Here is a 26,502-nt window from a genome sequence, read left to right as displayed (position 1 = left end):
TGTAGCCCACTGTCTAGCACACAGTAGAAACTTAAATACTTACTTCCTTCCTAATCGGGAGCTGATGGAGTTTTTGAGCCAGGGGGTGAAAGAGTGAGATAAGAAGTATTGGAATAGGAAGACACTTTGAAACAGGGATACCAATTGCAAGACTATTGCAGTAGACCAGGCAAGAGGTGATGAAGACCTATGCTAGAGTGGTAGCTTCACAAGTCAAGAGAAGGGTACATATATGAGCAATGTGGTAAAGGTAGGAATGACCAGATAAGGCAGTGGATTGAATATATGAGATAAGAGTAAGTAAGAAGTTAAAGATTACACCTATGTTACCAGCCTGGGTGACTGGGAAGGTGTTGGTACCCTCTATAGTAAAAGGAAAGTTGAAAAAGGGAGAGGAGGGGCGGATAATGAGTTCTGTTTTGGACATTTTGAGTTCAATATCCAAAAGACCATTGGTGATGCCAGATTCAGGAGAGAGACTAGGGCTGGATATATACCTGTGGGAATCATCTGTATCAAGATAAATGAATTCTTGGGAGCTGATGAGATCACCAAGTGAAATCATCTTTGGGGAGAGCTGATGGCCCAGAACAGAACCTTAGAAGATACCCCCATTAGTGGACATGCCCTGGAGGAAGAAGGTCGGGGGAAAGAGAGTGATCAGAGGCTTGAAGAAAGATAAAAGAGTTTGATATAGTTGCTGTCCCGAGTGGCATGAGATTAGGGTGGTGTGGAAAGGATTGCCTTGCCACAGCAAGTTCTGGTGGAGATTATGTAACAAGTTTTAATGGACTCAGCTGCCACTGTGATGTTTCTAAAACAGCATGAATTTTAATGGACTCAATCAGCTGCCTAAGTCAGTTTTCTAAAGTGTAGGTCTGACTGTGTCATATCCCTATTCAGAAAACTCCAGGCTCTCCCTATCACTTTCTGCTTCTTAACCTGGTTCCTTTCTACCATTCCAGTCTTTTACTTCCCTCTGCACAGTACCGTCTGGCTGTACTAACCAATTCATTGTTCATCACCTGCCTTCCTGCTTTTGCAACAGTTGGCTGTCCACCACACTTGGAATGCTCTCCTTCCTCACCTGTGCCTCATAGCTTCCCTGACTCAGATTGCACCTTCTGTGGAATGCCTTTCCTGGTCCTCCAACTTCTAGTGCCTTTTCTAAAGTTACTTTCCGTCTACTCTCTAAATATCTTGTATTTATCTAGTTATTTACATGTCTCCCCGTTAGAATATGAGCTCCTTGAGACACAGACTATTTTTGCCTTCCTTTGCATCCCCAGAACCTCGCAAATGTCAGGAGCATAGTAAGTAATACATGTAGTATTACATAGCAAGTAATAAATTGATTGATTGTTTGAACTCATCATCCATATCTATACAGTAAATTCAGTTTCTCATTATGACAGCTTCACCTATAAAGAATTCTACTGCTGCAATTCCCAATAACAGTATCATAATGCTGTTTTATATGTGTGTGTATGTGTGTGTGCATATATAATCTATTTACATTCTCTAAGTCTTGATTGTTTTTTTGATTCCCCAATAATGCTTTGTGTCTTTTGTTTAATTTGGAATGGAATTTCAAGAGGCAAATAGAAGAATCTGTGGTTTTCCTCTCTCTACCACATCTGGCTTTTCCCAGTACTCAAAGCTGAAATAGAACTCAGCAAATGACTAATTTTTAAATATTATAAACTTAAACTTCTAGGGTGCAATAATTTTAGTTGTCTGTCCAGGCAGTGAGACACTTAACTTCTGACTAGTCTGGGGTCCAAATTAGGTACATAAGTATGTATGTATATAAATATAAATAAGTTCATAAATACATAAATATGTTCTCTTAGTTATCACTAAAGTTACAGTAGCAGGAAATTGATTACTTCCCTAATATTTGCTTCAGCAATTTCCTGATCATTGAGCAACTTAGTTAAGCAGGAGATTGTGGTATTTGGGGTGGAGAGTGGGGAAAGCTTTGTGAAGGTAGTGAAAATTTTAACAAATAATCTATTGCTGATGATCATTATAGGTCAACTTCTAACTGTTTTGCTTGTTTTATTTCTTATGTAGGCACCATACAGTTGAGTAAGCAAGAATGACTTTGGTTGTTAAAAGTAGTTATTAACAAGTTTTAATTTTAATAAGGAAAGGTGAGCCGTTCCCACCTCACAGATGCGTATATAGGGTGTTGCAAAAGTTCTAAGTCTCAAAAGACTATTGGAACCCTTAAAGTAGCTCTGCCTCTTCACACACACACACCCTTCTACCCACTCCCCCATTCCTCTGATGAAAGTAATAAAATCTTATTACCATAGCCTCTGGAAAGGGCATATTACTTTTAAGTGTTGTCTCCCTCATTAGAATGAAAGCTCCTTTAGGACAGGGACTCTTTTGTGCCTGTATCCCTGGCTCTTAGCACAGTACTGGGCACATATTAATAAATACTTTTCATTCATTCATAGTGGATACTCAGTAAATGTGTTAAATGTGTCTTATAAAAATTTATCTAGTGCTTCATAATTCCAAATAATTTTTCTGCTTTCATTCTCACAGTAATCTTGATAATCTCTTTTTTAAAGTGGGAAAGGAGAATGATTGTGCTTTTCATTGCTTTGATTATATTTCTTTTTAAAAGATTCTTCTGCTATTTCTCCTTGATACAGAAGGTTTCTATATTTATTTAAAAACTTATTCCTTGGGTCTATGATCAGTCAACAAGCATTTATTATACATCTAGTATACGTCAGGCTCTGCTAAGCACTGAGGATTCATGGATAAAAATGAAATGGTCTTTGTCCTTGAGGAGCATACGTTCTAATGGGATAGATAGAATTATATCAGTATATACAGAATATATTGAAGAATAATACAAGATAGTTTTGGAAAGTAGGATACTAGCAGCTTGGGAGATCATTCGAGGAAAGCTTCATGTAGAAGGTAGCACTTGATCTGAGACTTGAAATTCCAAGAAGAATAATATTTCAGGCATCAGGAAAAAGTTACAAAGGTAGTGAAAGGAACCGTAGAGAAGTAGATTAACATGGCCTTTCCTTATATTGATGGCAGTATTGATTTGATTATGACTCTGGAACTGTAAAAGTGTGTGTAAGGCGGTAGAGCACCTACATGATACTGAGGCAAGATGACTGGGAAATGTGATTAGGACTGCTTAGATATAGACTAAATGAGGTGAATGATGATCCAGAAAAGGGCAAATTACATGCAGTGTCTTCTTTAAAGGGACAAGATATGTCCTTTAAAAGAGGTTTCTATTCAGAATGTTTAAAAATAAAATTTTGGTGCTTAGAGGGGGATAGGCTTCAGTTATATAAAAAATTCAATTATGGAATGTTTCCTTCCTGCATCATAGTAGATAAATAAAGCATCTCAATGGTTTAAGGAAGTAATGGGTAAGAAGACCTTTTAAATATCAATAAACAATGTAATTTTACCATTTTACTGGATTTGGATTCTTTTGGTTGGGCATTCCTTGTTTGTATGGATTTAAACTTGGCTTCAATATTAAGAAAGAAAAACATTTATCCCTTTTTTTTTTTGTTAATTCATTCAATAAATATTTAAATGTACACGATTTCCAAGGCATTTTACTATGCATTATGACTGATATAAAGGTGAATAATACAGTCCCTGTTTTCAAGGAGCGTGAAATTTTTATACTTCCATTTTACTGGGTTAGGTTCTAAAAGTTACTTTTAAATTCTGATCTTGTCCTATTGGGCAGCTGAAAAATCTTAGTGAGACTTACTTTTAAATAAGACTCTGTTTCATTACTCTTTGGCAAATACACTTTTTATAAAATCTTAAATGTTAACTGAAATATTCTTAGGTTAAAAATGTTTTATTCTTTATGCCTGAATTCAAATATTTCAATATAAGTTAGTTTAATAATACTCAGTGTCTGTAAAAGCTTTTAAATTGAACCTGCAAGCTTAGCAATTTGGGTTGGAATGGTTTTCATTGGTGAGAAATTGATTCATACATAAATTAATTTCTTAGAGCCCAGAAAAATAATGAAATTTTCTTTTCAACTCATTTTATATTTCAAAACAAGATTAGCAAGAGATAAATCTATCAGTCTAATTTGAAATAAACTGCAATTTCAGAAAACTTTTATTTGGTCATTTTGTCTTTTACATTAAATCTTTTTGTTCGTTTATTAAAGCTTGCTTTTAGGTTATTTACACTCTTGATACATAATTATATTCCAACAACTTTTACTTTTTAAAAGAATATTTAGCAATATGACCTGAATGAATGGAAATAATTTACTAACAAATTTAGAAACCCTTTAAAATTTGAATGCTAGTAGTGTTATAAAATAAGAGTTGTTATCTTTTAAATAAACCTTAGCTATTTTAGATAAAGACTAGGTATTTTGTATTTCGCTAATCTGACTGTCCCTGTTTGGGGCTAATTTCAAATATTGCATTATCACAGAGCAAAAGCATGGTATTATTTGCATATTACTTAACTAGAACTCTGTATCATCTGACAGTGTTTGAATAACGTTTACATGCTAGCAGATCACTTTGTAGTAACATAAAGAAGTCTTTTAATTAAGTCTTCATGTGATCACTGAACGGAAGGTTCATATCAAACATTAAAAACCATCCTCAATTAAAGATGCCAAAGAGTCAAGTTACACTAATTAAGGTTGCTTAAATTTAAAAGGTTTTTTCCCCTTTGACTACTATATACTGTCCCTGCCTTTTAAAATTAAGTAGTATGAAACTTTTCTTCTAATCAACTAACTAATGCAGTATAAAGTTCAGCAAATAAATAAAAATTAACATCTGGTGCTGTGTTTAATGTGACATTTCATTCTGTGTTTGTTTTTAAATTGTAACTAATTTTAGTTAGTAGCTTGAAAACAAAGGCCTAATTGCAATAGATTCCTTTTTTAGTAATAGTTAAGTTTGCATCCCTGAGCATGTGGTTTTGTCAGTTGTTTTGAACTCCACTGCATGTATTTGGTCTGTAACTGGAGATCTGTGGCAGTAGTTCATATTTATCCCAATATCAACTAGTGAGGAGGAACTGTTTGGAACAGGCAGCAGAACTGGCTTTGTGTTCTATTTAGATTAATTGTCACTGGTTACATCCATGGAAAATGGGAACCTTTACATTGATCATTTGACTTCTTAATGTAATAGAATTAGATCTGATCCTCTCAGGAAGCTACTATAACATAGGACTTGAAATGGTGTATATGATTGTCTTCTAAAAGGCTCTTTTATAAAGCTTTTTTTTTAATTCAGTTATAAAAAACTTTCTCCAGGCTTAAACTTGATAGTCAAAGGCTATTCTGGGATATGTAGATTAAAAGTGCACCTATAATTTTTAGTTATCCAAATGCAAATGTACTTTGAATAATTTCCTATATTAGGACTTGTTTGCATTTGTTCAACACCAAAAAATATTTAACTTTTGAAAACTGGAAATTGATGTACTGCTAGTTCTATTATGGACCAGTATTCTGAGAGACTATGTTTATTTCATCTTATGAAAATGAGTTGCTGCACAGGTGAGGTAGTATTTGGATCACTTTAAAAGTTCATGTCAGTGTTTTGTTTTGTTTTGTTTTCCTTTTTCCTACTTTCTTTTCGGCCTTTTTTATTTTACTTATTTATTTTTGCTTTTGTTTTTGCAGGGGTGTTTTGGGATTTTCATGGCCTTGCTGCACATTTGGCTGGCCATATTTAGTCTGCGCACTAAATGTTAGTCTGCCCAGTTGAGTCTTACTTTTGTGCACTCAGTTCTTTTGGTTTGATTTCATGTTTTGTCCTCCTGGATGTGTTTTAGATTGAGAGATTTTTATTCTGATGGGCCGGATTTTAATCCGTATGCTAAATTTTAGTCTGCAGACTAAAAGTAATCCGCGGATTATTTATTTTTATTAAAAATATTTAATTCCCCCACTAGAAACTATCCTAAAAGAATGTTAAATTATTCTACACTAGTCAAGGGAGTTCACAGCTACTGGTGAGTTGTACCATCTTTTATTCTTATGCCTTATAACCGACACCACTACCTCTGTCACTTTTTTTTGCTCAGTTGTACTAGGTGTTGGTGTACATTACTGTGCTTGTCACCCATAACTGTGACTGTCCCTTAATATTACTGTTTATTGTATATCTTTTGTTTAGCTTTTGGTGGGTGAATTGGGTAGAATTATAGGTGGAACTGTGTTGAATTGGTAGTGCTAAAAGGGTCAGGATTTTTTTAGTGAGTTATTCCAAAAGGAAAGAATGTTCTTAAGTTTTTCTTTTCTTAAGTAATGGGTGCAAGGGTATGAGGGGGAAAAGCCCACAATAGAAAAATTAAGTCCATACCCGCACTCCCAAGGTGATATATGTCAATTTCGTGAAGAGTCCTAAAGAGATGAGAAAGAACGTCAGCAAAAATAAACATCCATTAGAAGGGAAGTCAATCCAAAATGGAGAATAATCCGCGGTGGCCTGATCCGTTCTTAGCTCACACAAATTTATAAACTATCTGGCTTGAAAACTCAAATAATAATACAGACCAAATATTTTTATTTTCTTCTGAACACTAATTTAGAATTTTTTCATACTGTGTCCCTTGGACACATTTATGGAGAAAAACAAAATATGTGCATAGGGACTTAACACGTTTAAAGCAGGCTAATCTGGCCCTCCCTTCTCCCCATTCCCCCCATGTCTGTGGACAATGAATCCGGGACAAGAGAATTACCAAATACTTTACTTTGGGAACTTGATTACCCCTTTACTTCTAGATTTAATTTTGATTTAACTTTTTTTGGTTTTGTATTTTTTTAATAAATGCACTGGCATTGGAACATAATAAAGTAAAATTATGATGTTTCTTTACTATGCCTCACCATTGCGCAATCAATTTTTTTACCTACACTTGTGGCGAAATAATTTTCAAAACTTGGACTTGCTACTATGGAGACTGATGTTTAAAGTTTATAACTGTATAAACATTTTCTATGTCCCCCACACCATGGATTTCTTATAACATTGGATATATTTTTCCTTGCTGGACTATTCTCTTTTGGATTGACTCCCCCTGTTTGTATTATTTCACTGCATTATCATCTTTAGGACTCATCAGGAACAGGACATTTCACCTCAGGAGTTCGGGTATGTATTTAATTTTTTTTTTCAAATTATTAGGGCTGACCTATAAAACTGGGGGAAAGGAATTTTGAAAGGTTAGAGATTCATGCTGCAAATAAATACATATTTCATTCTTGAAATATAATAAAAATTATACTGAGGCATCTGTGATTTCAGTTTTTAAATCACTCTATAGAAAGGTTTTTGTTTAGGTATGTTATATCTTGTCTTCATCACTGATCTCAATAATTCATTATAGTTCCAGACAGGTTTAACAATTAGAGTGGTTTTTTTCTTTAAATTTCCTTTATTAAATAAAAAAAAAGTTGTTGATTAATTGTGGAACTGGACGTTAAACAGTTTAAGAACAATTTAAGGAATTGAGGAAGCAGCAGAGACAGAAACTCCTTTGGTAAAAGCCAAATTTCAGTAGTTCTGTCGGTCTCCTTTTCTTTAGACACAAAGGTAACAACCCAGAAGAGCAATGTTCCTGTTTGGGCTGTAACTTGGAAGTCACTTGCTACTACACCCTGTATTGTGGTCAGAAATCCGAACTCTGGAGGCATTGGGTTTGACCCAACACAAATGATCCCCACATAATCTTCAGGTTAAAGTTTATCCACAGAGTGCCAACCAAAGCTTTTCTCATCATGGGTCACTCAAAGGGTTTAAAGTAACAGTGGATAACTTTGTAATAGCAGGTTAAGTCTGTCTTAACGTTTGTTATCGGAATGGATATTATTCTTTGTTGTTTTAACTCTTTGACTCCATGAGTCAGGATTCCATGACAAAATGGGCTAATATACAATGTCTTAGTACCAACATGGATGGGTACTTGTAGCCAACAAGACACCAAAGAGGTTTTGGTTTGGGGTTTTTATTTTTAAGAGAGAAATTTACAATACTGATTTATTGTTGGTTTTGACAGATAATCTTCGTTGATGTTAACATGAAATTTCTCCATTTAAAATGTACTTACTGCCCAGCTACCCTGCACTTTGAATGTTAGCAGGAGGTATTTATTTCTATTTTTGGTGATGCTGAGTGGCTTATGTGCTCCCATATTGGTGCAAAAGCATTTTGGATTAGCTCATGTTTATTGAAAAATGCTGGCAATGTAATTCCATATACTGTCAAGTAAATGGAAATTGTCTTCAGGGAGGAGCATTAAAGACAACTGTTCAACTTTGTCTTTCATGTGATACTGAGGGGGAAATTAGGTGATAAAGAAAGGTGGGAAACCTCTAAGCAATGACTTATTTCAGCAGTTGTTGGGCACAAGTACCAAGAGGTGATGTTCTGGTCACAGCTGGGGTACCTATAGCACATTTGCTCTATGTGTCCTTCCTGTGGCCTCCCCATTCAGAAAAGACTTTTAGGTTTGAAAATAGTCATTGAAAAGCTGTGGAAGTGCTCAATCTGTTCCTGTAAGGTTTTTTTTTGTTTGTTTGTTTGTTTGTTTATTTGTTTTGGTTTGATTTGGTTTTAGATTTATACCTTTATGTTACTCCCCATCTCCCATTTGGATCCAACTAAGCCAAAAATATCAAGATTTGTTATTATTATTTGGGGTGTGAGGGGTAGATGTGGTTCAGAAATAGGCATAAGAGAAAAGAGGGTCCGGCTCAGAACATGAAATAAATGCTGGTTTCAGATCGTTACTCTGAGATACTTATGGAACAGGTAGTTCTAAGCCCTATATCTCTCAAATAAAAACATTATGGAAAGGACTAAAAGGCTATCTTAAGAAAAGGACTTTCAAGCATAGCTAATAAGTTAACCAACACTCTTGAGATTCCAAAATGAATTCTTTAAATCTAAGTGATTCCTTTTAAAGTAATGATCATGACAGATTGCATTATGTAGTGCTTTAAGGTTGACAAAACACTTTACAAACATTATTCTCACTTGATATTGTGTTAGGTGCTATTATTATCCCTATTTTACAAATGAGGAAACTGAGGTAGAAAGAGGTTAAGTCACTGCTCCAGGGTCATACAGCTATTAAGTGTTTGAGACAGTATTCAAATTCAGGTCTTACTGACTCCAGGCCTAGCGACTCTATCCACAATACCATACTGCCTTTAATTATAAAACTTTTTTTAGAATTTCATGAGTAAACAAACCTTTATTTCAAATACGTATTTTGATATTTGAAAATAAAAGCAGAAAAGTTGTTTTCCAAACATGTATAAAGGACTATTCCAAACTATTTCTTGAAATTCTGAGTACTGTAGTGATAATGTGCTCTGATGCCCATATCCAGTGAATAATACTAGGGTTTCAGAAAACAATTTAGTGTTCCCTGGTTTCCTCTTACCTTGTCTCATTCCATAAATGCTTTTTCCTTCTGTGTTCTTCTCCTTTGAGTGTCTGTGTCTGTCTTTCTGTTTGACCCTTTACCTGACTGTCTCTGTCTCTCTTTTTATCTGTCTCTCTCCATCCCTCCCTCTCTTCCTTTTTACCTCCCTCTAACTCACTCGGCATCCCTTCCTCACTCCCTTCTGCCATGCTCTTATGTGACTGTCCTTGTTAGTTGCTGTGTTTTTTGTCTGTCTTTCTCCATTAGTCTGCTTTTATACCCTGTCTATCCATCAGTACCTCCCTTCCTGACCTCCATTCCATCTTTCCTCCTTGTGTTCACTCTACTTTTCCCTCTCCCCTGTAATCAGTAAAGATAGAAAACTGAAGTATTGTCTCTTATGTGCTTACAGAATTAGAAATGTGGCCTTCAGTTCACTTTTTTTTATGTCAGTGGCCCCAAATAGGGAGGAAAAGTCTCCCACTTTGTGCATAGAGGAAACTTCAGAGAAGGATGATCTGTATAAATGACCATGGGTGACAACTGTTTAGGAAAATAATATAGTTTCCTCAAAATCTAAGTATCTAAAAATTCCACCAGATAACTTACAATCTATTTTTTTAAATAGGAAAGACTAAATCATTAACATTTTGCAGGCTTGGGATAAACAACTTTCTGTTTTCTCTAAGACATTGACTGCCAAACTTGAACAGTGCTGTCCATATCAACGGTTTTTCTGCTCAAAATCATTCAAAAGAAGCATCCTCCTGCCCACTGTCACAAAAAGTCAAGAACTTTTAATTTTCATCATCTTGAATTTTTCTTCATTTTGCCTCTTTCTCTGAACTTCAGTGTTTATCCCATCTACATATATATCATTTCTGTATGCATGATTGATTGCTCTACTGTATCATCAGCATTATTAGACATTTTTACCTTCTTTCCCAGTGGTTTCTCTGAGTTTCCTCATACAGTCTTTCACACTGACTATTCATCCTCACCCCAGTGTGGTGAACCATGTGCAGTTAACCCTTTAAATTTTAGAAGGCTCCCTCTCCAAATGCAATTATGTTTGTGTAATTAGTGGGAGTTCTTAACTTATTACTCAGAGGGTTAATTGCTCAGCTGTTATAATGAAAAACAAATCAATCTATCTTTTTTGTTATGTAGGTCTTCCGACCCCGAACTCCACCTGAGGCAATTGCATTATGTAGCCGTCTGCTGGAATATACCCCGACTGCCCGACTGACACCCCTGGAAGCTTGTGCACATTCATTTTTTGATGAATTACGGGACCCAAATGTCAAATTACCCAATGGGCGAGATACACCTGCACTCTTCAACTTCACCACTCAAGGTAACTTTATAAACTAAGACTGTCCAGGAAATCACATACTATAAAAGACCAGTCTCTAAATTCAAGAAGTACTTCTCAATTTAGTAAAAGCTAGAAAGAACTGGAATATTAAGTATGTAAGCATCCTGTTGAGTCCTTTATTGGTTAAACTAATAGAATGATAGAACTTCAGATCTGGAAGCAATCTTTGAGAACATCTGATTCTATAGATGAAGAAACTGAGGACCAAAGAGGAAGTTGACTTGCCTAGGGTCTTTCAAAGGAGTTGCTTAATTTTGATAAAAAGTGTATATATTGCTTAAAAAGTGTCAAGGTATAATGTTCAGTTTGCCATCTGGAAGCATAATGGTAGCTGATGAAAGATTAGAAAACAGAAACTTCTGGAAATTTTTAACAGGTATCATTGAATAGTCTACTTGGACAAAAGTTACAGAGAAGTAATAAAGTCCATGATTCTCAGAAGTATTAGTATGTTATTTTTCCAATAATAGTTACCTGAAACTAAGTGAAACAAATAATACTCTCCCAGAGATACAGAGACTTTTCTTGTTTTTAGTTAAAACAATAACTTTAGGTTAGCCTCAAGACTCAGATTTATAAGTGAGTACTTACCATTTATCATTTCTTCAGTCTGATTAATTGATGTGAGGGTTAGGATTGTCAGCAGCCCTTTTGAAGTTATGCAGGTTATGAGATCTCTTGCCTCTGTACCTATAAGTCTGTTCCCAGTATTGGAGTTATGTGAAAGGCACCTTATATGTACCTGAGTATTCTCGCAAAAATTGTCTTTAAGTCCATCAGATTGCCTTCACCTCTCAAAGATGCCTAGAACCATACACTGTCTAGTACCTATATAGTGATGTTTCTTTTGATTCTTGTACTGAATAGCAAAGTGTCTTACATTCAGTGAATATGTGTTGATTGATGTAAAGCTTAGATTGACCAAAGATGGAATGGAGGTCAAGAAGGGAGGTACTGATGGGATAGACAGGGTATAAAAATAGACTAATGGAGAAAGACAAACAAAAAACACAGCACCTTACAATGATAGTCACGTAACGGAAGAGCAACAGCATGGCAGAAGGGAGTGAGGAAGAGATGCCGAGTGGGTTAGAGGGAGGTAAAAAGGAAGAGAGGGAGGGATGGAGAGAGACAAAGAAAGAAAAGAGGATCAAAGAATGTGTTTACTATTTTGTGAGGGGGAGAATTAGGGATATGATTAGTGCAAGGTTCACCAACTACATCCTAGGAGCTGGTTAAGTATTTTGAGTATTTCAGTCATACTAATTCTGTCAGATCACCAAGGAGCCATCTAGAAAATTACTTATTCTTTGTGTTAAGTGGCTTCTAAATTAATAATTCAGTTTACCAGTTGTTCAGCCTACTCCCAAAATATAGCTCATACATGAAAAGAACCTAGAAAAATACATAAAGTTTTATATTCAATTCAGAAAATCAGCTGTGCAAGTACAAGGTGGGGGAGACCTTGCTTGATAGCAGTTCATGTAAAAAAGATCTGGGAAGTTTTTTTGGTTTTGGTTTGGTTTTTTTGTTTGTTTTTTGACAAGGCAGTTGGGGTTAATGATTTGCCTAGGATCACACAGCTAGCAAGTGTCAAGTGTCTGGTCTGAGACTGGATTTGAACTCAGGTCATCCTGACTCCAGGGCTGTACTTACTGCCTGTGTGACCTTGGGCAAGTTACTTAACCCCAATTGCCTCACCAAAAAAAAAAAGAGAGAGAGAGAGAGAGAGAAGCAAATGTGTAATATAGTATTAAAGTACATTAAGTATAGTCTCCAATTCAAGGGGGGGTCATAATCTTAATGTTTTCAACACTGGTAAGACCACATCTAGAATGTTATCTTTAGTTCTAGGTGCCACATTTTAAGGGAGCTGTTGACATCCAATGAAAGGTAACCAGGATGATGAGTGATCTGAAACAGTGTTCTGTAAGAAATGTTTAAAGAACTAGTCCTGAACAAACTAGAAGAATAGTTTGGAAGGGGTATGATAGCCATATTCAAAGACACAGTGTCATGTAGAAGACAAATTTTAGTTATTTTTTTCTCTTCTTCCAGAAGAACAAACTAGAACCTAGGGTTGGAAGATATAGGAATGCAGATTTAGAAGGAATTTTATAGCAATTATAGCCATCTAAAAAGGAATGAGTTGCCTTGTGTCATAATAATAATTAGGGGTTACTACATTGAGTTAGAGGTTAGTTTTAATGACTTTGTGGTCCTTTTCAACACTAAATATTCTGTAAGTAAATATTCAGCAAATCCTCAATATTATAGCTCTAGACACAAAGAAAAACTTCTTAACCCAAGATTTGCCATTATTTTTGCATTTTTGAACCTTTTGTTTATTGAGAGGGTACTCATTAAAAAAAAAAACAAATTCATGTTCTAGGTGAAATGCAAATATTGCCATATCTATTCCTTTGAGTAACAGTAGATTTAAATGAATAAAAACTTTTAATAAAGATAGCAAATATATGTGATGTGTTACACATTTCTTAAACATTTCACAATCAGTGAACAGCATAATATTTACATACTTTTAAGTAAAATGTCATGCACTAGAAAATAAAATGAAAATTAAAGAAAATCATGAAGTTTACTCAATTAGAAAATTCTCCTCTACCAAAATACACTAATGAAAACTTCATTACCATATTTAGGGAGTGGGGACAAGTGTTCATATCTCATCAGACTATCTAATGTCTAAAAAATAGAAGTTTTAAATTGGTTGGCTCTCGAAACTTTAATTGGTCCTCTCTCGAAGAGATGAGGAGTGAGGAGAGAAATTTTTAAATGAAGATGACCTTGAAAATATTTTTATTTGAAGTACATATAAAGTATTTGTGTGTAGAATAAGTTGAAATGGCCGTGCTAGTCCACTTCTTTTTGTCATATAGCAAAACATTAGTATTATGAATTCACACTTGAGTCTTAAAGTAAATGGATGCAGTCACCAGTTCATTTGCTGTTGGTATTTTTGGCACCCTAAATAGATAAGGAGTTGATTGCCTAGTTAGCTAATAACATGACCCTGGGTAAATGAAAATGTGGTACCATTTTGGTACCATGTATCAAGTACAAATTTCCCTGGTCCAGGTAGCCTCCAGGCCAAGCTTTGACTCCATTATCAATGTCCATCTAAATGATTTCATTCACTTAATACCCTCTGAATCCAAGTGACTCATCTTTGAATGATTACACTAATCCAGGGATAGTGCTGCTCTTGCTTAAGAGACAAACAACTTGAAAGGGTGCAGAGCAGCAGTAACTGCTGCCATGAAGTGGACGCAAAGCTTGACATTAATAGGAGACGTGATGTTTAGATGACCCAACCCTTGGGTTGGGTGAAAAGGTGGGAAAAGGAACAGTTGTTACTGGTACACAAAGATACCAACACATCAGAGGAGTGTTTTTGTATAGGTTTTTGTGTGTGCTTTTTGGAAAGTGATGGGTACGATAGGGCTCTCTATATAGAAATTTGCTTTACAATCCACTTTTCAGGAGCATATATTTTCTCTCTTAACAAGCAGCTATCTAAATGTAAAGCTCTGTGAATATGTAGGGTCAAGTTTGTGTATAATCTGTGTGCATTTGGCATTTTTGTTGGTTTAAATGTACACTGTAGGCTATATATGTACATATCAGTAATTGTGAGTAAATGGGTGCGTGTTTGTGAGTAGATCACTGAATATACTTTCAGTTCTTAATGGTTTGTGGAAGTCATCTTGGTATGAGTATAGTCATGTATACATACAGCACTGTCCTATGAAACATATCAGCTAATAATGTGACCCTCTCATCTTCTCCAGCTACATCTGTCTTGGGTCTTACTGTCAGAGAGATCATTTTAGTTGAATTGCATCACATTTTTTTCTGTTTCAAAGAGAATTGACGCCTTGTCACTATAGAATAATCTTGTTTACTTGTAATGGAGCCTTAGTTTTGAAAGCCCACAATGTAAGAGTATAGACTTATGCAGATACAGACTTAAAACGAACACTAGTTACCAGCATTTAAATAATGGGACCTGGGCATGACTGCAAGGTTGATTCATTCAGCAAATATTGAATGCCTGTCCATGCTCCTTAATTTTTAAAGTTGTTAAGTCAGTAACTATGCTTACAGGAGCAGTAAGTTATGAAGACTGAACATGCATGAATAGAGTTTAGTTTTGTGATCAGCCAGATCAAAGTTTTTAACGTCCCTAGCAGTATATTAAACCATAAAGAAATTATTTTCTTTGGGGGGGGGGCGTTAGGCAGTGGGGTTAAGTGACTTGCCCAGGGTCACACAGCTAGTAAGTGTTATGTGTCTGAGGCCAGATTTGAACTCAGGTCCTCCCGACTCCAGGGCTGGTACTCTATCCACTATGCTACCTAGCTGCCCCAAGAAATTATTTTCTAAAACTTACATTAGAATAAAACTAGAACATCAGCATTTTCTCCCAATTAAAATAGATAATTAATTCTGTTCAATCCTCTGTTTTGTATAGCAGCATAGTTCAAAACATATTGATGATGTGATAACTTGGGCCTATAATAGACATTAGTCTAGTATAACATTATTCCAAATAGCCAATTATGGCTATTATGTACCAGGAAGAAGAATAAAAAGCTGGCTTCTTTCTGTCTCTCAGACTGAGCCTAGTTCATAGTTGAGGAAGCAGTGAAAAAAGAGATACCTAAGAATTTCCAAGCCCAACCTCCTCATATCCATTGTAGAGCCTATAGGACGATGTCTTTTTCCTAGGGTAAAGAAATTTTTTCTAGGGAAAGAAATCCCCACAGTAGCTAAACTGAAAAGCCTCACATTTCCTTCTGAATAGCTGTACCTGTAATGTAAATGCGGTAACTCATAGAGTGACTTGAAAAAATTAGCTATTTATCTGCTTCATGGCAACTATGCCTTTAGAAAATAGGGCAAATATTAAAGAACTAGAACTTCCCTGACCCAATGAATACATCCTGTTGGCTGAGGGAGGATAAGAATGAGCATAAGCGCAAGCAAGTTTTTCATTTATTCAACAAATTTTGATTGAGCGCTGACAATTCAATTCAGAAGTATTCATTAGTTACCTCAATGTGCAAGGCACTGGTGCTGGGGGCTAGAGATACAAATTCAATTCATTAAACCTGTGTTAAGCACCAGCTACATGCCAGACCCTGTGCTAAGCACAGGGAGTACAAAAAATAAGAACAGTAACAGTTCCTAACCAGTCATTGATACTGTACTTGTTCTTTGTTCAAGGAGCTTACGAGCTAGTGGAGTGGGCTTGGAAGTGTTCATAAATAAGTAATAATAAGATCGTTTTAGAAGGGAAGGAACACAAACTGGGCAAATAAGGGAAAGTTTCCACAAAGGTGGACAAAGAATGATAAAAGCAAAGGTTCAGAGACAAGAGAAGAAATTGTAAGTTTGGGGAAGAACAATTCAAGGAGAATTAAGAATTCTGAGAAATGGAGCTGTGAAGGCAAGTGCTTTCCAGGCCTAAGAGATAGCTTATACATAAATACACAGAGGGGGTTGGAGAAAAGCATGCCAAGTCCAGTGAACAGCTAGTATTCAAGTTTAGCTGAAACTTGGAGATTGTAAATGTGGGAAATATGAAATAACACTGGGAAAGTACATTAGGAGCCAGATTGTTCAAGGCCTCAACTATCAAACCAGAGAATATGTATTCTATCCTATAAACATTAAGCATTCCCTGGAAGGTTTTGAGCAAGGAAGTGACACAGATTTGTGCTTTAAGATTAGTTTAGCAGCTGTGTGGAATGTGCATTAAAAAAGAGAGAGCCTAGGAGTAGTAAGACCACTTAGGAAGCTCTTAAACTAGTCTAGGTGAGACATAATAAGGACCTGAACTAGGATTAAAAGCATCATGGTATCATAGATTTAGAGCTTGAAGGGTTCTTAAATGCCATTTAACTTCCTCATTTTACAGATGAGGAGACAGAATTATTTGTCCAAGGTCACAAAGCTAGTAGCAGAGCTATAATTCAAACCTAGATTCTCTAACTCCACATCAAGCATTCTCACCATTGCATCAGACTGGGGATGGATGTAAGAGTTGTTGTGAATGTAGGATAATGTAGAATTAAGAACACTTAGCAGTTGATTGGATATGAGAGGTAAAGGTCAAGGATGCCACTAAGGTCATGAACTTAACATTAGTAGGAACAGAGATACCATCAGTAGAAATAAAGAAATTTAATGTTTGGGGAAATGATTTGGCCTTGAGTTTGAGAAATTGAAAAGACTTTCAGGTAGATGTCCACTAGTTATTTAGCAATAATGGACTGGAGGTTTTATGTGAGATTAGGGCTTGATATTTTTATTTGGGTGACATTTACAGAGAAAGATAATTGAGTTCATGAGAGTGGATAAGATCATCAAACGAAAGCAAAGGAAAGAAGACCTAAGTTAGAGCCTTGAAAGATACCCACATTTAGGTGGCCAGGAGAGATCAGATCCAGATAGTGATCAAACTAAGAGAAGGCAGGTATCACCAAAGCCAGGGGGAAATTGCCCAGGAGAAGAGGGGATGGGATGGTCAGCAATGTCAAAAACAACAGATAGGTCAAGGAAAATGAGGAGTAAAAAAGACCCTGGATTTAGCAGATAAGAGATTGCTGGTAACCCCGTAGAGACTTAGAGTAGACTTTTACATTCAGAAACTATTAAAAACACTTGTGAGGAAGTGAAGGTAGTAGACAGTTGTTTCTGAGAATTTGACAGTGGAAGAATAAGGGAACTATAGGATGGGTGGTGTCTATAAGGAGATGGCAGGATCAGGTAAAGAAGATTTTTTTAAGCTTGAAGGAAACCTGTGCACATATGCAGGCAGTATGAACATTGCTAATAAAGAAGTTGAGACTGAGGATAAGAGAGAGAGAAAATAGATCAAGCAAGGTTTGAGAGGCAATAAGAGAGGGGATAAGACAAGTTCTTACTATTTCTGTTCAGAAATAAGTAAGATAATAGTCCCTCCCCTCAAAGAGCTTATAGTCTCATAGGGAGAAAATAGGCCCACAGATAACTATAATAGCCAACAGATAGTGAGAAGTGCCATATTAAGTAGTAAGAGCAAAGTGCTATGACAAGCAATGGAAAACGCATTTCTTGCTGAGAAGATTGAATAAAACTTCGTTATATGGGACATTTGAGAGAAGAGTATCCTAGGGAACAAAGAATGATAAAAGCAAAGCTCAGAGGCAAGAAAAGACAATGTAAATTTGGGGAAGAACAAGTCGTCCATTCTGGCTGAAGCATAAATTATGTGTAGGGGAACAGTAGATGATTAAGTTAGAAAGGTAGATTAGGGGCAGATTTTATAGGCCCTTGCAATAAATGGGCTGTGTTACTAAGAGGAGACCCTGTAGTACCTGGAGGGATCAGCATTGTGGGATTCCTGCTTTCGTATTATCCTGTGAGGGACAGAGAGCTCAGAGGTACTAAACAGTTGTAACATACAAGGTATTCATTCTAGAATTAACCTATGAATTACAATCTAATAAATTCCTAATACCAGGTAACATATATACAGAAGTTTTGAAGATGTTCCAGTGAAATGAGATAAATGGCTTATATGCAGTGTTGAAAAAACTAAAGCGTATTGACTAAAGAACTTCACAAATGAATACTGCATGGGAGAGTTTGCAGTTGACAGAATGATTTTCATCCACAAAAAAATATGAAACCTTTTTAAGGTTAAGGAAATGTGCTAAGTAGTAAATAGCAAATGCATGGAGATGAACTGCAGAAAGAGAAGGAACATGTAAAGCTAAAATAAAAAATTTTCATATAAGCAATTAAGACACTTAAAGGAAAGGTAATCCAAATTTTTCTTAAATTTAATATGAGGTTACAGAGAAGGGAAAGGACGTACGAGTAGTCATAGGTGATTTCCTGAAAGCACAAACTTGTACTTCTCTAGTCAGTGTGTATACCAGCAAAATACGTGCCTCATAAGGGAATGTATTTGTTGGAAGAACTAAAAAATTATTACTCAGTTCTAGAAATACCATGTGTACCATGTAAACATGTTAATAGAACTATAGAAGAGGATAATTAATAGAAGTTGATAGAATTGTAGAGGATTAAGAGGATGAAGGGAGGTCTTATGGTAATTTATTGGAAAGAGTACTGAACTGAGTTAGGAAATAGTCCTTCATATTCTTAATAATGGCATTAACTACTGAAGTTGTGTTGACCTTGAGCAACTTACTTTTTCCCCATTCTCAGCTTCTCATTTTTAAAAAACAATAGGAGCAAGTTACATGGTTACTAAGGTCCATTCCAGATAAATTCTATAATTTCAGCAGACTGCTACATGAAGAAAAATAGCACAATCTAGTAGAACATTGTGCTTCCTTTCAAAAGCTCTGAGTTCCAGTCCAGGCTCCATCAATTACCAGTTGTGATACATTGGATATATTGCTTAACTTCTCTGAATCTGATTTTCCATCTGTAAATTAAGACTAGTAATATTTGTACTTTTTCACATAGAGTAGTTATAAGATCAAATAAGGTTATAATTAGGTACCCAATAATTGTGAAGTATTATATAAATGTAAGGTTATAGTATTATTATGGAGTAAACAAAATTAAACCACGAAGTCTGAAGTGAGATCTGATTGAAGCCAACATAATTGTAATATAGAATTGAACGCAGACTTGTTCTCCAAATTTTGAAACATTAAAACTAATTCCCCATAGCATAAAAGAGCAAAATTGAGGTTAACAAGAGAACCTCATCAGGTGTTGTCAGGGTGAGCAAATTTTTCAGATAATTAGGCTTACCCCTTATACACCTTGACTTTTTGTTTAATTTTAACTGTTTGGGATGAAAAACTTAATAAAATCCACTCTGTTATCTCTGCCTTAGTATAGTGAGTATGTAATTAAATTTTTCTTGATAAGCTAGTGTATACATTTATTTCTTTTGATGAACAGTTGTCTGTATTTCCTTTTGGGGCATGTAAAAGCTAAGCATAGTGCATTGGGAAGAGTGCTGGATTTGGAGTCAGAGGATCTGGGTTCAGATTCTAGCTATCCTGCTTACTAACCTGTAACCTTGGGCATCTATGTCCCTTCAGCTTTCTGGGCCTTAGTGTCCTCTTCTATAAAATGAGAAAGTTGGGCTATTTTCCAACCTTAACATCCCTAAGAGTATATCCAGCACCTGGTGAATAATTTATGACTTCTAAGCCAAATTCCCCAACCCAAATTTGCATCTTGTGTAATTAGGCTAGAATGATATTACTGAGTAGTTTAAGAACAATAACGTAAACCACCCTCAAAATTTCTGGTTAGAAAAAATAACTTCAGGGGCAGCTAGGTGGCCCAATGGTTAGAGCACCAACCCTGGAGTCAGGAGGACCTGAGTTCAAATCCATCAGATTCAGAACACTCACTAGCTATGCGACTCTGGGCAAGTCCCACAATGCCTCACCAAAAAAAAAAAAAAGAAAGAAAAAGTAACATCTAATTAGAGAAGAATATCATAAGAAAGCATAATAAGCTCCATTATTAAGCTGCCAAATCTAGTCATTAAGGACAGAAAAGTTTATATTTCTAAATAATAGCATTTTTAAAAACTTGATAAACTTATAAAGGGCTTCATAAAATTTGTGATGTGGAAGGAAAGAGCCACATAATTTGGTTCCCTAATGGTCTCATTCAGGAAAGTGCTGGAGCTGAGGATGAGCCATCTGAATCTAACTCCTCAAAAACTTTCAACAATTAATGTGAAGGTGAGCACCCTTCTCTGGCCAGTCTTTAATGAGCACTCCTTAATTCTGCCATCTTAAGAGAAGGTGATGAACCTCTCTCAGTACCTGTTGACCTTACTTTGTATTCAGAATAAACCAATTTTTTACAAAAGGCGGGGCACATTTTTCCCCCATGTTTCACCTCTGACCTTCTGGAATTCTTAAGTACAATTCCAGCTCTCTTGATAACTCTAAAACACACTGACAAATACATTCATACTTATGGGGTAGAGTCCGGGGATGGGAAGGCTGGTGTAGACATACATAAAACCAGATCTATGTTTTTTTCTGTTTCTAATGAAGGACATGACATTCTTAGTTTAAAAAAAATTAGGAGCTTTAAAATAAAATTTTGTGCTCAAGAATAGAAAGATTTCAGCGGTGCAAATGTAGAGTCTTTACCAAGCATTTTACTTTTCTTTTACAGTATATTACAATATTTTACAATATTATTTGTCTCCTGAGTTTGTTTAGGAACCTAGTTTATTCAGCAAAGCTTTTCAGAAGATCATGTTGCATTTATGTTTTTAATAGAAACAAGATGGCACTGAAGTTGTTCAAAGGAATAGAATTTGCCATTTAGTTTAAGCATTGAATTGTCTTTTAAAATTTACTTTTGCTTTTGTTTTGATTGTACACTAAAGTTTTATACAATTAAGTATATGAGTAGCTTAGTCTGTGACCAGGATAAGAGACTTATAGGCAGAAAGCTACAAAGAGGATGGAAGAGAACGTAGAACTGGTGCTTGTAAAGATAACCAGGTGGCCAAATTTGGGTCACTCAACCATAGTCCTCTTAGAAAATTGATTTCTGGAATAATTCACATTTCTGTGGCACTTTGAGGCCTACAAATCACTTTACCAACAACAGCCTTATGAATTTAGGGACTGCAAGTATTAGCATTTCCATTTTACAGATTTGGAAACTGAGGCTAAAAACAATGACAGGATCATACAGCTGATAAATATAGGAGTCAAGATTATGAAGCTATGTCCTTCCTGATTCTGTGTACATTGATCATTCCGGTACATTATGCTAAACTCCTTTATAACATTGTTGTTGAGAAGAGAAATGTTATTATTACTAGTGAAACAGACGTAAGTATGATATAATCAATCTTTTTCATTATAGAAACTTTATTTTGATGACCATATCCATACCACCATGTTTCCTTCTTCATTATATAATGAATAATACATAATAGCGTATTGGATGGCAACCATCATTGATGATTCCACGTGTGCTGGTGCTTCCATATTCAGATCACAGGAGACAGTCAGAGCTCCAGAGACCCAGTGAACATCTGGCACAGTCCTGGCAGGAAGGTTTTTAATTGGCCAGGAACTGAGTGATCTTGAGGGATAGGGAGAACCAACAGTGGAAGGAAAATTGTAACCTAAAACAAAACATGATGAGGTAGCTAACAGTAAAAAGGGGACAGGGCAATTTAAGAAAGAAAAGTTGAAAAAGCACCCTATTTTCTTTTATGTTTTCCTCAAATTTTCCCTATCGGTGGGTCAGTGACTTCTTGATGAAAATTTTAGGTTTTCACTTAATATTCAGATTTGCTTTTAAATATGGGACTCGAGATCATAGAAAATTTTCAATTAAAAACGTTTCTCTCTTTACTAACATCCAGTGAGGTGTTAACTTTAAAAATGCACAAAGGTCTTACCTCTGGACAGAAGCCTTCAGTTTTCTACCACCATGACACTGTCTACTCATGTATTTGAAAGGGGCTTTACTGTTTGCTTAAGTAGACTTTCCAGAAAGGAGGAAAGGAAAGACAAAGAAGAAGAGACAGTGTCTTCCTGAGGTAGTAGAGTTTAAATTGTGAAAGTGTATTTCTTAGTGTAAAAAGTGGTCATAGGATCATAGATTTAGAGCTAGAAGAGACCTCAGAGTCCACTCAATCCAATTCTTTTATCATACAGATGAAGAAACTAAGGCATAGAGAGGTTAAGTGACTTGCCCAGGGTCACAAACTAGTAAATGTCTGAGGTAGTATTTGAACCCAGATCTCCCTGACTCCCAAGTCCAGTGCCTGCTTTATGCATACCACCATGTTTCCTCCTTCATTATCCTATTTTTTCCCCCAACTGCGAATGATCCTCCACCTTTTCTAAAAGTAAAATGTCAGTTTAAATGGGCTATCTATAGAAAAATGGCATTGGATATTTCCTAAGTTTATTTCCATGTTTTTCAGGGATAACATGATCTGATACAAAATCATGCTACTAGGAAATACTTTATCTTAATTTCAGATAGGACACTTTCCTAAACTTTTCAGGTCCATAATGCATCTTGCCAGGGACATTGGTGCATGTCAAAATTTTTTCCATTCCTTCCACCACAGCCATCAATTCATCTGTACCCTTACCCTCCAATCTAATTTTTTAATATCTATAAAGCCCACATGTAGAATGTGTACTCTTTGAAAACAGAGCACATTCTTTACAGGTTGACAAGTGGGTGCTGCCTTTAACGGGATGTTATATCCTCTTTTAATCGGCCTTAGTTGGAAGCACTCTAGAACTTCTCTCTACAAAAGCTATTATCTTGTTATTTGACATTCAGAGTTATAAGTGAAATCTAACTGTTCTGTTTTACTTTCCCTTAGAACTGTCAAGTAATCCACCTCTGGCTACAATCCTTATCCCTCCCCATGCTCGGATTCAAGCAGCTGCTTCAACCCCTACAAATGCTACAGCAGCTTCAGGTGAGAAGAACACATAAGAGTCTTTTCTCTCTCCTCTGTTCCTGAGAAAGGACTGTTCCTGAGAGAGTAGAATAGCCTTGTCCACAATCTTTTCTGAAAGGGAAGAGATGTCCTTTAATTCTTATTCGTCTGGTCTTGTCTATATTTGCTTCATTCTGAATATCGGAAATATAGTCCTTGAAACTATAAATGAATTGTTGAAATGAATAAAAAGGTGCGTTATTTTTACTTCATTACTTTCAGATTCGTGATTTCATCAGTGTGAATACGCTATCCATTATGACAGATTGCAACCATTCCGTCCACACCTTTATGTATGGTTTTTATGAGTTTCTGTGGTCAAAACATTCATCGCCAAGTAGCCAGCCTTTTAGTGGCCAGCTTCAGCAGGGTTAGTTAGGCTCCTTATATGATATATACAGAAGGTTGTGGCACCATCCTTTGATAGTCCTTATCAGTTCCATACTATATTAAGGCATCTGAGTAAGAGATAGAGGAAAGGCTTTTCAATTTTATATACATAGAATCTATATGGCCATAAATACATGTGTGTATGTATATAATATGCATGTGCATATGGATATGTCATCAGAATAAGATGCACATGAAGGATTTTAAATATATGTATATATAATACACATGTATGTGAATGTATATGTATGTAATGTACCTGTGACGTGTATATACACATAATGTGTGTAACTATACATGTGCATATAAAACACATAGACCCTTCATCTTGTAAACCCTGACCAGATAAGGAGCATTTTTTCTTTTTTTTTCTTTAATAAAATTCTATTGATATATTTTGTTTTTACATCTAAAATATATCCCAATATATCCTTACCTACATCCTCTCCTGACTGTCCATCCCCTGTAACAAAGAACAGAAAGGTGAGGTAGGGTAAAGGGGGGTTGGTACACAAAAATCACCCACATGTCAAAAAGTCTGCCATTCTCTACAGAGTTATATACCCCTAGTTCACCTCCCCATCTCCCCATCATAGCTCTTCCTTGGGGGCAAGCTTGCTCATTTTAATTTTGTAACATTCAGTTACAATTGTGTAAGGGGAGTTCTTTTCACTTACTGTTACAGTTGTGTATTTTTTTTTCCTGCTTCTGCTTATTTCACATTGTATCTGTTCATATAAATATTCCCATGGGTCTTTATTCATCACATTTAGAACCGTTTTTTTCACTTTGTTCTTTTATTTTCTCAGCTCAGATTTTGCCTTAAACCATGCTTTTAAGGTGATTTCCTGATTATTGCATATTGACATGAAAGAATTTTAGCTTAATTTAGTTTTCAGTTCTTACAGTGTCATAATACTAGAGAGGACATGAAAAAAGATAATCATTCTTCACATCTTAAAAGTAGAATAACATTTAAGCTGTCCCATGCAGATGAGAATCTAAACTACTTTTATAGACTCACTTCTATTTTCTGTTAGAAAGAATTCCACAGTCATCATTCAGGAACTTCCCAGCACACATTGGGACATTCTTCTTTGTGGCCAACTTACATAATTTCTTGTGAAAATTGAATGAAATCATAAAGGCTTCTTTGGGAGTTTTTCTTGAGTTGATTTCATTTTGATCATTAGCAGGGAGATTCACAGTCACTTTGATATCTATAAACTTCCTCCTATAGTATTGAGAAAAGTAGCATGAGGAAATGTAGCCTCCTCTAAAATACTGTTTTTGTGTGTACTATTTATGTTAGGCTCATGTAATGTAGGTATTTCTGCCAGTGCTAAAACCATTATTGCACATACTGTCAAGAATTCCTTTTAAATGTTTTTAAAACTCTGAGTCTAATATGTTTTTCCTCTTTTAATGTATCTTGATTTTACTTCCCAGTGAATGTTTCTGAAACTTATTACAGAAAACCTGTGTACTTTAGAACAAAGAGAGAAATTTCCCTTACATTTTTTTTTGAAAAATCAGAAATATAGGAAATTTTAACTCTATACCTGAAGGAAACAAAAACCACAGTGCAAATACATTTAAATAAAAATTTAAATCATAATAGAGCCATAATAGAAGTATAACAGGAAGAGTCCTGAACTTGGAGTCATGAGACCTACATTCTAATAAAATTCCCCAGGAGATAGTCACCTCAACTCACAAGCCTATTTCCTCATCTCTAAAATTGGGATAATAATGCCTCTTTCCATCCCCACCTCACTATGTTGTTATAAAGATCAAATGAAATAAAGTCATGTAATGTTACAGCTAGATAGAACCTCAAAGATTATTTAGTCTCTACAAATGAGAAAACTAAGACCCAGCTAGGTAAAGTGACTTGCACCATAATATGTAACCTCACTTTGCAAATTGAAACATGCTATCTATGCATTGGTGCTACTGGTTTCTACAGACCACCCCTAAATCCATAGCAGAATGGGACCCTAATGACATGAGTCTTGCTATTCACTGGGTGCAAGAGGAATGGAGGAATGGACTGTCTTTTCTGTAGTTGTGTAGTTGCTGTGACTCAGAAGAACAGCTGAAGAGTGTTAGGATTATGGTAGATTATAAACTCAGTATCTTTTTTCAGGTCCCAGACTCACCAGATTTCCATTATTGGACAAAACCAGTTAAGTACACAGTCAGATCTCCTTGCATTAGAGGACCAATACTACATAAGACAGATTTTTTTTTCATTAGTGATCCTTCTTTATAGAAAAGTCACCTTCTCCTTTCCTAAATTTCTACCATTTTTAAGATACAAAGGTTTTGTTCACAGCCTCATCTTAAATTTTGTACATAATTGCTGCAATTAAATGATTTTTTGGCCTTAAAATTGTTGGAGATGGAAGCAGCATGCTGTAGTAGAAAGACCACTTAGGGGCAGCTAATCCGACCTCAGACCAAACACTTGATACTTACTAGCTATGTGACCCTGGGCAAGTCACTTAAACCCAATTGCCTTAAAAAAAAAAAAAAAGAAAGAAAGACCACTGACCAGGTAGGATGTCCAAAGCCCTGTTTGAATACCAGCTTGACTTGCTTATTGCCTGGGTGACTTGTTGCATCTTTTAGCTGCTTTTGGTTTCATTTCCCTTATCTACAAAAAGAGGTGGTTTTACCAGATGATCTCTGAGGTTCTTTCCAGCTCTAAGTCTTAAAAACCTATGAACAGTGAGACCTGATTTCATATGGCATATGAAATGCTATATGAGTGCTGACCTACTGG

At 35.7% G+C, this 26,502-nt stretch overlaps 1 protein-coding gene across 1 annotated transcript in view; it reads left to right on the top strand.

The window, feature by feature from the left end:
• GSK3B (glycogen synthase kinase 3 beta) overlaps window positions 1-23,531 on the top strand; it is a 162,186-nt gene extending 138,655 nt beyond the window's left edge. The window contains exons 10-11 of the mRNA XM_027866838.1: window positions 10,603-10,789; window positions 23,205-23,531. Of these exons, the coding sequence (XP_027722639.1) occupies window positions 10,603-10,789; window positions 23,205-23,320 (303 nt within the window). The 3' untranslated portion in view covers window positions 23,321-23,531. The remainder of the gene's footprint in view (window positions 1-10,602; window positions 10,790-23,204) is intronic.
• Window positions 23,532-26,502: the final 2,971 nt, after the last annotated feature.

The sequence above is a fragment of the Vombatus ursinus genome, unplaced genomic scaffold (assembly GCF_900497805.2).
Source record: "Vombatus ursinus unplaced genomic scaffold, bare-nosed wombat genome assembly UNPS02001419.1, whole genome shotgun sequence".
NCBI classification, from domain to species: Eukaryota; Metazoa; Chordata; class Mammalia; order Diprotodontia; family Vombatidae; genus Vombatus; species Vombatus ursinus.
Note: the sequence above shows the minus strand (reverse complement) of the source record. Positions and strands in the feature narration are given on the sequence as shown.